Below are 12,429 nucleotides of genomic sequence, written 5' to 3' on the forward strand. Positions count from 1 at the left end.
GTGAGGATTGTGATATGAACCAATGGCTCAGAATATTTAGTTACAGCTGAAGTGTCTGCCCAAAGAAAACATGGTTCAATCACTTTAGAAGAGCCTGTGAGGGCGGGCTCAGACCCCGAGGATTCTTACTGGAAGTGCGTATTGTCACCTTAAATAATAGAAGAACCTGGAGGTTCAAACGAACAGTTGTGACCACCAAGCAGTGTTAGAGGTTTAACTTAGAAATAGAAGGAATGTCCATGTTGCTGTTTATAGTGATAAGATCAGGGTCCTTGAGCAGAAAGGAGGGGCTGCTGGGCTAAGGTTTCTGAAAAGAACACAACCAATTCTCAGACATGATTCAGTATATTACCATACCGTATTTTTAAAATATTCTGTGTTGCACTTTTTTGTAGAGTAGGGCCTCAGTCCTACAAACACATTGGTTTGTAAATTAAAACGTAAAAAACACAAGAGAGATGCCCAGAGATGTTTTGTGATTTGAAGAAACGATTAACTTTACTCATGTGAGTATATCCATTGATCGAATAGCACAACACACTGGTTCCAGGTTTGGACTGAGAATTATAAAATAAAACGGCATTGCCTCTAAGAAAAATGCCTAGCTTTAAAAAAAAAAATTGCCTTTGTTACTAACAATCTTACATTTTATTGAAGGTGAGCTTGTAAAATTTATTTTCCTTTTCCTCTTTGTGCTGTTTGATTACCTCAGGCATTTCTCTGTGGAAAACGCTGGCACAGCTGGCTTTGTTTCTGTTTGTCGTCTCCCTTTCTATCTGGTTCTACAGAGCAGCAGTGAAAGTTGGTGGGTAGGCGAAACTTCCATGCAAAGCTCTGCTAGGCTTTGTGAGTCACTGCAGAGTATGCGATGCATACCCTGAGGAGACTCCCCTGCACCGCACCAAATTGCGGTTGCAACGAAAGAGATTGCCCTTTCCATACAAGCTATGTCCTGAAAACCCTCCCTTGATTTGTAAAACCATCTTCCTTTTCCGAAAGGTGACCTAAACTACTGGGTTAATCTGCTAGACTGTCTCTCTCTTTCGGTGCAGGATTAATTTCTTGCACCTCAACCTGAGACCGTCCTGGCTAGAGCTGGATCGTGTGGTGCAAGTAGGCATTAAACTGCCACCTCTTTGCTGCCCCCCTCCCCGCCCCATAGCTTTACCAATTCATATCCTTTCCTGATGGCCAGTGGGGGCTATATTGCACCATATTGCATGATGGCAGCTTCTTGATGTGGCGAGGTCTGCTAGGAAGCAGTCCACCAAAATGCTGCTCACTCCATTAGTTGGTAACTTTTATGGCCCAGGAAAGTCACAAACAGAAGCATCGCCCCGAATTTATGTAGGAAAGCTCATATGCAGCCTCTCCTTTGACTCTGTTTGGTGGCAGGGTTCGCTTGGGTAGATGGAGTTGTTAGCACTTATCCATGACCAGTCGGTGTTGCTCAGTTCATGCTTGGAGCCAGGGTAGTCCTGGCTTGCAGCATTTGTTAGCCCATGATGCCTCAGCAAAAAAACAAAACACTAGTGGGAAAATGAGTGGCATGCCTGTCTCTAGAACTGCCCACCTCTGAGCAAGTCAGTTAATTTCCACTTGCTTTTTAGGAAACTTCACTTACTTGCTGGGAACTTAGAAGTGTTTCCATCTGATGTGTTTCCTGCCTTTGTAGCCATAGAAAAAGGTAGTAATCTTGGAGAATGTCAATTGGCCGTGTTCCTCTCTACGGGCTCTGTTGCCGGAGTGGCTGTTGTGTCCAAACTGGGTATCTCTTGTGGGTCTGTTTGGGTGGGATACCTCCTCGCGCACAACTCCTCGGAGATAGACACACGTGTGCAGAGCAGCCAATGTTGGGTTGATGATAGCATCCATGGGATCCTGGTGTGAGGGGATGGAGTGAGGCCTGCTGTACTGAGCCCATGTAGTTTGCCAGGGCTGCAAGCAAGAGCTTCAGGGTGGCTGCTGGGTGGAAGAGCATAAAGACTGGCCTTTGTGTGTCTGGTGACACCAAGTGAAAGCTCCCCTAAGTCTAAAATAGCCTGTTGTACATGGGGCCCACTGTAGCCCGCTTGGGGCTAAACCCTGCCTCCCCACCTACACGTCCGCTAGAGTACAGCAAGGGAGCCCTTCCCCCTCCGATGGCACCCACGCAGGAGCCAGCCTTGTCCTAGGCTCCAGAAGTCGGGTTATGGGGCAGGGGAGGGATAATGCTGTCATCAACGCTAGTAACCCCAGAGTAGCATTTCAGGGGCATCCTGTGGCCTCATCCCCCTGTGCACCAGGTTGTCTGAAGGGAGCTCTGCTCTATAGGTGTAACAAGGGGTGCCTCTCCCCGGGGCTCTGCCCTTCAAAGACCCGGCTTCTCAGGGTACTGTTACTCGGGCAGTGTGTCTGTTCCTCTTTCCCAGCCTGGCTTGGGTGTGTCAGAATCCTAGTGGAGCCTGTAGTCAGCTCTGCTCGTGGGTTTCTGACACAGCACAGCGTGCGGGGGAGACATGTAGAGGGACACTAAACATTAGCGTCTGGGCAGCCACTGCTGGTGGCACCAGAGGCTGTTAAAACAGCTCTGCTGTTTACCCCGTCCCATTGGATAGGGAGAAATTGTTTCCTGCCTCATTTCTTGCACCTGTTTGTAATTTGGCCTTGACAGTCATCTGCCGGTAGGAGGCCAATACATTAGGAGTGATCTTAATCTAGAGCCATAATACCAGAATAATAATCACATGGGAGAGAACGCTTAGTGCTTTGCTGGCGTTAATTACTTAACTCTTGTGGCGCCTTCAAGAGGCAGGCAAGTAAATATGTTTATCCCCATTTTCCAGATGGTAAAAGTGAGAGCCTGAGTGGTTACCTGACCATCCTGGGGCTGCAGAGGAGCTGACGCTTTGAGGCTAGCGTGGCTGATGCTCACTGATGTGTATTGGAGCGTCACAACGCTTGTCTTCACCCGAATCAGCTACAAAAATGGAGTGGCATGTTAAAGGAGGTTAGGCAAATGCTACGGAATACCCAGAAATGCAGCTGGGAATGAGACTGCAACTCCCTAGAAGCAGTAGAAATGTAAAAAACCTATTGAGTAAGAGGATGACTATTTCATTTCACGGCAGTTTTTGAGGTTGTGACATTTGTTTTAGTTCTGTATTGGAACAAAGAAAAAACCTTTTGAACCTTTCTCTCCCCCCCCCCCCCCCCCCAGGAAAGTATCTTTTTCGATGTGGAAAGGGGCTGTCTCCTGGTAAGGAGGGCACCAGAACAGAAGCTTTTCATCCCAGATCACTCTGAATCAGGCAGAGCGGGGACTTGTATCTGGGTCTCCCACATCCCCAGTCATTGTTCTTAACCACCAGGCTGCAAGGTGACAGTGTCTCTCCTTAAACCATCCTGATGAAAACTTCACTGAGGCTTGGTCTACACTTACCCCCCAATTCGAACTAAGGTACGCAACTTCAGCTACGTGAATAACTTAGCTGAAGTTCGAAGTACCTTAGTTCGAACTTACCTCGGTCCACACGCGGCAGGCAGGCTCCCCCGTCGACTCCGCGGTACTCCTCTCGTCTAGCTGGAGTACCGCAGTCGACGGCGATCACTTCCTGGTTCGACTTATCGCGTCCAGACAAGACGCGATAAGTCTAACCCAGAACTTCGATTCCCAGCCGCCGAACTAGCGGCTGGGTGTAGACATACCCTGAGACTGATGTGCCACTTGCAAAAGTTTTCAGCTTTGAGGAAACAGCATATTTTAACTAAATAAAATTGTGTGTAGCTCTTTTATTAGATCATCCAGGCCAGCCCCTTCCTTCATGACCGGTACAGTAGTAATCTCCCTACAGCACATTCCCCAGTGTTCTGCCCAGTGTCATTTAAATTGAGGTAGGGATTTCATATGACTCTCTAGGACACGATTCCACAGCGTTATGGATTTTGAACAGATCACTGCCATTTATCACACTGCCAATGGCTTCTGTATGTGCAGATTGTCATTGAGTAAGAAAAATCTGGCTATGTCCAGGCAGTAGGACCAGGGTGGGCATGGAGGAACTGCAAAACAACAAGTCATTTCATTTTGCATGTGTCAGCTGACGTGTTCTTCAAGCAAAGTCTCTCCCCGTGTACTGCAAGACATCTGCAAAGTATTTTTAAAATGTAAAGAGTTGCGTGATGCACACAGGGGCGTGGGAGCGGTTTGTGTTTCTGTGAAGTAGCTTGGGTCCCACATGACATGCAGGTTAGCAATGCAACTGCCGTCTTTTTAGCTGAACAGGAGAACAAGGGAAGGGAAGGTATTTAAGAACCCACGTAACTTGTTGGTGCACCAGTTACAGCTGCCCTCAGGCTGCAAAGCACCACACACCCATCTCTTTTCATTAAGAAGGTTCTTAAAATTGAAGTGAATTTTTCTAGGTTGAGCCATTCTCCGTTTCTCTTCTCTCCTTCCCCCCCACCTCTGCCCTGCTGATTCTGCTCGCTTTGGGAGATGTATACCCCTTGGGCAAGGGAAAGGGTGTTACGTATGCAAGCGGTAAGGTCTGGCACACCTATGTCTATTAAACACCAATTGTATGGGGGAGGGGGGAATCTAATGACTTTGGCTTTTTTTAAACCACAGATTGTTGAAATGGAGGTTGCCAGTTTATGGTAGGCTGGTATGTTAAGCAACCCGGGGCGACTGTCTTTGTTGTTTGGGCCCTTGCTAAATCTCTCTCTCCCCTCTCCCGCGTTGTGACTAGAACACCCGTCTGGCATGGCTTTAATGAACGGGGACGGCTCTTACGAGCACCTCAAGGAGGAGAGCAGGCAGAACGGCCACGAGGAGGTTGACCCAGGGGATGATGCGAACGACCAGGAAGTTATCGTCATACAGGACACCGGCTTCACCGTCAAGATTTACGCTCCAGGAATAGAACCTTTTTCCCTGCAGGTGAGCACTGGTTGAGAACAAAGCGGTTATGAGGGAAAGACCCGGACTGGATAAGGTGCTTGTGCCCAGATTGGCTGACCCTTGCTGGCTTGCTTGTTAATCATTTATGCCGGCATATAGCATGACACTTGCAAAGCTAATCTTCAAAGCACTGTTACAAACGGCTAACTAATTAATCCTCTCAACGCATCTGTGTGAGTGAGGAAGGTAGGTCCGGCATTATCCCGAGAAGTGAGGGGAGCAGGAAGAAGAGAGATGTTAAATCACTTGCCCCAGGTGTCGGGGGAAGGCGGGAAAGCAGGGTCAGGGCTGGGATTAGAACTCTGTTTCCATGAGATCTCCCTATACCGGCATACACTGCATGGCAAAAGCTAACCAGAAGTCTTTGAGGTTGGTGCATGCACATCCAACCATCTCTCCCAATGAGTGAAGGGGAAAGAACAGGTGACTGGCTGGCTGTGTTTTGGCAGAGCTGCACTTGCAGGAAGTCTGTTTTAATTTAATAATGACGCTTAGCCAGCATCTCATGGTCACAAAGACACCTTTCCTCCCTGGCTGGCTCTTTTTCCCTCTCCCTTTTCAAATCTTGCCTGAGGACAATGAGACAGAGCTGCAGAGGAGAAGGCTCTTGAGGCAGCGGTGTTGAGGCAATGCGAAGGGAAAGAAAGGAAGCTGGACGAACAAAGGGAGATGTAGTCTTGGAGGCCGACTGGGGAAAACCTGTGGAGGCTCAGTTGACAACAAGGAAGGCGTGGTGCACTGGATCCTGAAACAAACGAGGAGCCAGTGGAGTTTGGGAGATGTGACCGCATGTCTCAGAGCGCCTATAGGAGTGGGCTTTTCCCCTCTAGTACCTAGTTGTTAGCCTTCCTACTACCACACCTTCCAACCCTGTCGGTGTGGGGAGTGGCTTTGCTTTGTATGATGGGGCAGCTGCGAGAGTTCTTCCCCCTCTCCGTTCACCCACCAGCAGGCTTGTTCTCTCCCCTCCGTTCTTGTCCAGCGGCGTTGTGTTTCTGGCTGCGCACGGCAGGATCCAAGGTTAAAAATCATTCTGGATCCAAGGTCCTGAGCTTGGAGAGACAACGTGAGCTCATGGGAGGCAAAGTCAGGCTGAGCATGTCGGGTCGAACAGCCGGCCCTTCTAGCTGCTCAGAGAAGAGCTGCCTTGCCTGGCTGGATGAGAAAGGGAGTGATCTGCTCATCTGCCTTCCTCTGGGGCTTTGAGAACTGCTATGAGATGGGGCTGGTTCCTCAGCCTTTCTGCAGCAAAGTGCCAAGGAGGCTGTGGAAAGTGGGTCAGTCCCTAGTGGCGGGGGTGGTCTCTGTAAAGGAGATGCCTTCCCCGCCCCGAGAGGGATGATAATCCATAGTCTCTTTGGGTCCTTAGGATTCCAGGTAGATGCTTCGGGGACGGTGCTAAGCCGTGTGCAAAACTGTGCTGTGGCCGAGAGTTAAGATGAGTTCCTGCTTGTGGCAGAGTTGTTACAGAAGCTCCTTTTGGTCACGAGAGTTGGGATGAATATACTAGCATGTGACGTCCCCGCAGATAAGGATGTGCTTTGATGGGCTCAGCTGCTGTTACACTTTGGCACTGAAAACAGCCTAGGGGAAGCTTCCCCCCCCCCCCCCCCAGGCGTCTGAGTCTCTAAATGAAGGGGGAACCGTAACTACCTGTGACCGGCAGAAAATACAGTTAAATGATCTCCCCAGCGCAACCAGATGAATCTGAACACGGCTCCTTTTTCCTTTAATTCCTTTTGGCTGTTAGATTTAATAGGCTAATAATAGCAGGCTATGCTGTTTACAGCAGCTTATGTAAACCATCCTTGGTCTGCATAGCTCGAGAATGGCCTAAATGATGTTTGAAACGTGGCAGAAGGGTGAGAGAGGAGCCTCGGTAGGCCAGTCATGTAAGTCAAGACAGCTTTGTCTGTTGCTGAAACTGCGTGCTTGAAGGCTGAATTTCTCCCCCAAGTGCAGCGTGGCTGTACCCGCATAACACGCCATTGTGTGTGCAAAGCAAATTAGATGGGGGAAATAGCAGTCTCGGTTCCTAATTATCCATTTTGCCACTGGCATCCTTTAAAAATCTGGCCCCAAATGCTTAATATTGTAATCTTCCCTTGCTCGCTCTTTTCTCGCCATAAATGCCCAGTACCCGATGTATCCCAGGGACCGGAAGGAGGTGGAGCTGAGCGTGTAACTCATTTGGTTTGTTTGTTTTAAGGTCTCTCCCCAAGAGATGGTGCAGGAGATCCACCAAGTGCTGATGGACAGAGAGGACACCTGCCACCGAACCTGCTTCTCTCTGCAGCTGGATGGGAACGTCCTGGATAACTTTGCGGAGCTGAAAACCATTGAAGGGCTGCAGGAGGGGTCGGTGCTGAAAGTGGTTGAAGGCACGTTCTATAAACGTGGGGGGCGGGGAAAACCATCTGAGTGATAGACAATGAAGCCTCTGGATTGTCTTTCTACAGACTTAGGGCCAGTGAGGACAAGGTACTTGATTGACACCTCTGGAGATGGGGAGGGGCCCTCTCCGTCCCCACCGACCACTCCCGGCTGCCACCTCCTCGCCTTAGCCCTCACTTGTCAGAACCAATCCCATGGCCCAGTCAGTCCTAGGCCCCTCTGGTGCCAGGCTGCAAGACAATCAGTTGGGGAGGTGGTTCTTGCAACGTGACCCCTTTCCATGGTTGGGGACGGGACTGAGATCAAACTCATGCAAGCCACTGAGCATCCGTCGGGCGGGGGATAACTTCCTGTTGCCACGAGTCTTTGCACCATTAGCCTGCAGGTGAATGGCTAGGTAACCAGCAAACTACTGGGTCCCAGGTAGTATCCATGCAAGGTGAAGTTGATCATATAGAATCATAGACTATCAAGGTTGGAAGGGACCTCAGGAGGTCATCTAGTCCAACCCCCTGCTCAAAGCGGGACCAATCCTCAACTATATCCCCAAATGGCCCCCTCAAGGATTGAACTCACAACCCTGGGTTTAGCAGGCCATTGCTCAAAGCACTGAGCTATCCCTCCCCCCCCAAATCAGGCCCTGGGAGGGCATCCATTGCACAATGGGGGGTACTCCTGTATCCAGTGAGCTTCACCCATGCCAAATATACCAGGGGAAAATGCCACTTCCTGGCTGCCCCTATGCGTAGAGCAGAACACACCAGCAGAACAGTGGAATCCAACTCCATGCTGGTCATCTTTTAAGGAACCTGGTTATTGGAGTTTGGGCTCATGGGCTGTACTTGCTTCCCAAGAAAGCCCTGAAAGCTTACAGATGAGGTCAGGTGGCGTGCAAGGCCTTCACACAGGCAGAGGTATCTTGTCATGCTGCAGCAACGCGCAAGTGGTTGGTGATGTAAAATTGCCAGTGGCTGTTTGTGCTCGTGCCTCACTTGCTTGTCCTTAGTGAGGGACAAGAACGGCTATAAAATGAGGTGGGCAAAATTAATCCCTGGCTGAGCTCCCTGTGTGTGCGTAGAGACCTTCGAGAGCCACGACGGGAGTAAACTGTTGTGACCCTGAGACTCTCTCTCCCTTCTGATGATCAGAGCCCTACACGGTACGGGAAGCCAGGATACACGTGCGTCACATTCGGGACCTTCTGAAGAGCCTTGACCCGTCCGATGCTTTCAATGGCGTGGACTGCAATTCGCTCTCATTCCTGAGCATCTTCACGGAAGGAGACCTAGGAGGTATGGGACAGGAGGCTTCTCGGGTTTGACGAACCCCTCCGCTGCGGTGGAAAATGCAGCCGTTCCACCACGCTGACTGCTTAATCGGTTAAAGCGCTTGGTTTAATGTCTGGATGCCCCATATCAGCGGGGCCTAGGGTAAAACTCTCAACACTCCTTTCCTGATATAAATGATTTATTGTTAAGTGGCTAGACACTGTGGAGCCAGGAGTCCTGACTGCTCTTCCTGGTTCTGTCACTGGCTTTAGGCCACTTAACGTGTACTCTGTCTATATTAGGTGCTTGTGTGGCTTAAATGACTGCAGTATGTGGGCGCCTCATGCACTTTAATGTGTTTATCCTCACAGGACTCGGTGAGATAGAGCAGTGCTATTTTCCCCATGGGCAGATGGGAACTGAAGCACAGAGAGGTTAAGGGACTAGCCTAGCCTCACACAGGATGTTTGTGATGGAGCAGGAATTGAACCTGGGTCTCCCAGAGCCCAGGCTAGTGTCCTAACCCCTGGACTACCTTTCCTCTCTGGGCTGGATCTGTTTGCCCATCTGTAACATGAAGGCCTATTAACCCCTCAAGGCATAGTTGGACACACTTTCCCAGGCTCTTACGTGAAGGTGTGTGCAGTGGGGAGAGTTCTAGGTGGGGGACTGTTTCTCCGTTCAAATAGTGGCCAAGACTTTAAAAACCTGATACCCAATGTTAGGATCCCAAGTCTGTATCTGGATAAGCAACCTGAATTTCAGAAGTGTTGAGCAGCCAGCCGCTCTCATTGAGTTGGGAAGTGTCTTAACCCAGGGACGTTGAGCTGCAGTTATATTTAGGTATGGCAGAATTTGATTCCCCCCTCTCCATAATTTTGACAGATAAGATCTTTTATTTTTAAGCTTTTTTTTATTATTTTATCGATCTTAAATGTTGACAGTTACAAGAAATTACGGGGTGGTCAGACAATAATTATTTAATGACAGTCGACACTGAGATTCAATAAGGTAAAGTTTTATAAGGGTTCAAACACAAATTTCACCATCACATGTCAAAATACACAAAGTAAATGGCCTTAAATTCTAATGGGTTTTTCTTACTTTGCCTGTCTGTACGTTTTGATTATTATTGACGGAAACATTGTTCCGTTGGTTAGTGTGCATACGGTGAAATGGAGGTTTACTGATTAAAAATCTAATCCTTCCAAGGCTAGTTATATTCACGCTGGGATGTTTTCACTCTTGAGAAGCGAACCGGAAAGGTGGAGATTGTTATTTCTGGATACACTAGCTTACAAGGCAGAGGTAACCTTTCAAAGGGGTGTAAAGGGGGGTTAGGGACCAAAATCCTTTCAACAGTGCTCAAGATGACTTTCAGCGGAAGTTATAAACGTCTAACTCCTTTAGGTCGCTTTGCGAACTCCAGCCTCAATGCTTAATAAAAAACATTTCCTGCTATAATGCTAATGTCAGGCTGGGAGAAGGGAGCAGCTGTCAGTTGTTTGCACAGTGGTCGTAGCTAAAGTGTAGTTCCGACAGGCCAAACAGATGGGGTTAATTCTGGAGGGGGATTCAAGCAATCAAATTCCACATGGAAATATTCTGCACTGCGTGCGACCAGGCAGTCACTGTTCAGCACTCATCTCCTGTCTGTCCGTTTGTTTAGACAGTGGGAAACGGAAGAAGAAAGGTACTGAAATGGAACAAATTGACTGCACCCCTCCTGAACATATCCTGCCAGGTGGCAAAGAGAGACCCCTCTGTGCCCTCCAGCCCCAGAACAGAGACTGGAAGGTAGAGTTCTCTTCCATCTTTGAAAATGGCCGTCCGGGCCCCTCTTGAAGGGACACATTCAGGGATTGAAAGTTACAGTGAAGTGACCTTTGGGACTTGCTCTGTTGAGTCCTGGACCTGTGCCTGAATAGCTAGCACTGCTAGGCCACAGGCATAAAGTTTAAGGTCCAGTATTTTGCACACAGACTACACGGGATAGGTGGATCACTTTATAGTAGTGACCCATCGTCTTGAAAGGGTCGGGGGAGGAGGGGAGATCTTGTGTTTCTACCCCTTGCAAATTCTAGGATACTGGGGCTTCAAATTGCTTTAGTCTAATTACACTGGTGCTTCCCATACCTTCCCGTTTGGATTCCAACACCGCTTTAGCAGCTGCTGTTTTGAGAACCATTGCGTCAAGAAATCCATGCCTTATACTGCCTAAAGCCATGGAGGATCTGCTCTTCAACTATGGATAAAGAACGACGCTCTGATGCTTGGGTGTGAGCTGTGAAATATCCCATGGGCAAGACTTGCAAAGTGCTTAGTGGGCGCGTACTTTCAGGACCACTAACTTGGCAAGCAGCGTTCCTGGGACGGATGAGGGTGCAGCCGGGGGTGTGTGTGTGTGTGTGAGAGAGAGAGAGCGAGAGCGCTTGCACATGAAAGTGTGTGCATTCTAGCCATGTGAAGTGTGTTGTGAAACGGGGGATCTGGACTAATGGAAGCGCTCGTGTTGTGTGCTTCACAGCCTTTGCAGTGCCTAAAAGTCTTGACCATGAGCGGCTGGAACCCCCCACCTGGCAACCGGAAAATGCACGGAGACCTCATGTATCTGTACATCATCACTGTGGAGGATCGACACGTTAGTATCACTGCGTCCACCAGAGGATTTTACCTGAATCAGTGAGTAAATATGACTCTCGTCCTCTTGTTTGCCTTAACTGGCTTAAAATGAAGTGTGTCTTTGTCTCGGTAGCGAGGAGCCTAATATAACCCTGCCTTTATGCAAGATCCTAGGTGTTGCCATTCTGGATCGAGCTATTTGGCCAAGTCTGGTATCCTTCCTCAGCAGTAGATAAGTGCCTGATGCTTTAGAAGTAGGTAACACTTTCCGTTACGCTCCAAGCGACTTGTGCAGCGCTGTTTGAAATGGGAGGCAATTCCTTCCTGACCCCTGTGGTGATCTTATGCCTTGAAGCATATGTCTACCCCAGCCTGGCAAAATCTGGCAGTTGACCAGCCCAGGCATATAGTCTACTTGCCCACCCTTTACCATGACTGTAGATGATCAATAATGAGGTCTGTGACTAGAGCTTCTAGGTACTACATTAATGCAAATAATAAATAAATGGATTGTGTTGTGCTTGCTGTAGGTGAGTAGAATTTTGCAAGGCTAGCTAATCTCCTTGGCAAATGTAACTGATGGGCTAGAAGATTGTAAGGTCCTAATTCATGGAGGAAACAGTAGTCAAAACTAGAACCAAACCCCCTTCACTAAGGAAGAGAACGTACAAGTTGAGGGTGTCTGTGTCCTGTTCTCCTTCAGAGGGAGAGTGAGCCACTGAGACCAATGCAAAGCCAGCTCACAGAAGAAATAATTGAAAATCAGCTTTTATGGGTGGTCTGTAGCCCTTGTCAAAATCTGCAGGGTTGGGACTAGGAAAGTAAAGGTTTAAGCATGTGCATATCTTAACTCCCGTGGGTAAAGTGTCTGATTTTAGGCCATTCGAATGCAGGTGTCGTTGCCCACAGTCAGAATGAACTACTCCTTATAAGAGTTTCCCAAAATGTGGCCTGCAGACCAATAGCTGGTGAACTGTGGCGAGATCTGGTTCGTGTGGTCCTGGTGACTCCACCTTCTCAAATCTAACGTTCCATTTCTTGTCCGAATATTCTGTGAAAGAGCTTTTTAAAAAAAGCAACTGCTGTTTGACCAGGAGTGGATGTGGGAGGCGGGCCTTCCCGATTGAGAAGGGAGAGGTCTATTAAGAGGTGGTCCATGTGATCAAAACAGTGAAGAAGCCCCGCTCTGTGAAATCCACCTTT

At 48.7% G+C, this 12,429-nt stretch overlaps 1 protein-coding gene across 2 annotated transcripts in view; it reads left to right on the forward strand.

Moving 5' to 3' along the window:
* Positions 1-12,429, forward strand: part of CLUH (clustered mitochondria homolog) — a 55,642-nt gene that overhangs the window by 16,748 nt on the left and 26,465 nt on the right. For both annotated transcript variants that reach the window (XM_026656451.2, XM_026656450.1), the window contains exons 2-6: positions 4,731-4,921; positions 7,152-7,323; positions 8,485-8,628; positions 10,274-10,401; positions 11,132-11,286. In XM_026656451.2, the coding sequence (XP_026512236.1) occupies positions 4,731-4,921; positions 7,152-7,323; positions 8,485-8,628; positions 10,274-10,401; positions 11,132-11,286 (790 nt within the window). The remainder of the gene's footprint in view (positions 1-4,730; positions 4,922-7,151; positions 7,324-8,484; positions 8,629-10,273; positions 10,402-11,131; positions 11,287-12,429) is intronic.

This window comes from Terrapene carolina, unplaced genomic scaffold (genome assembly GCF_002925995.2).
Source record: "Terrapene carolina triunguis isolate 2854851 unplaced genomic scaffold, T_m_triunguis-2.0 Scaffold231, whole genome shotgun sequence".
NCBI classification, from domain to species: Eukaryota; Metazoa; Chordata; order Testudines; family Emydidae; genus Terrapene; species Terrapene triunguis.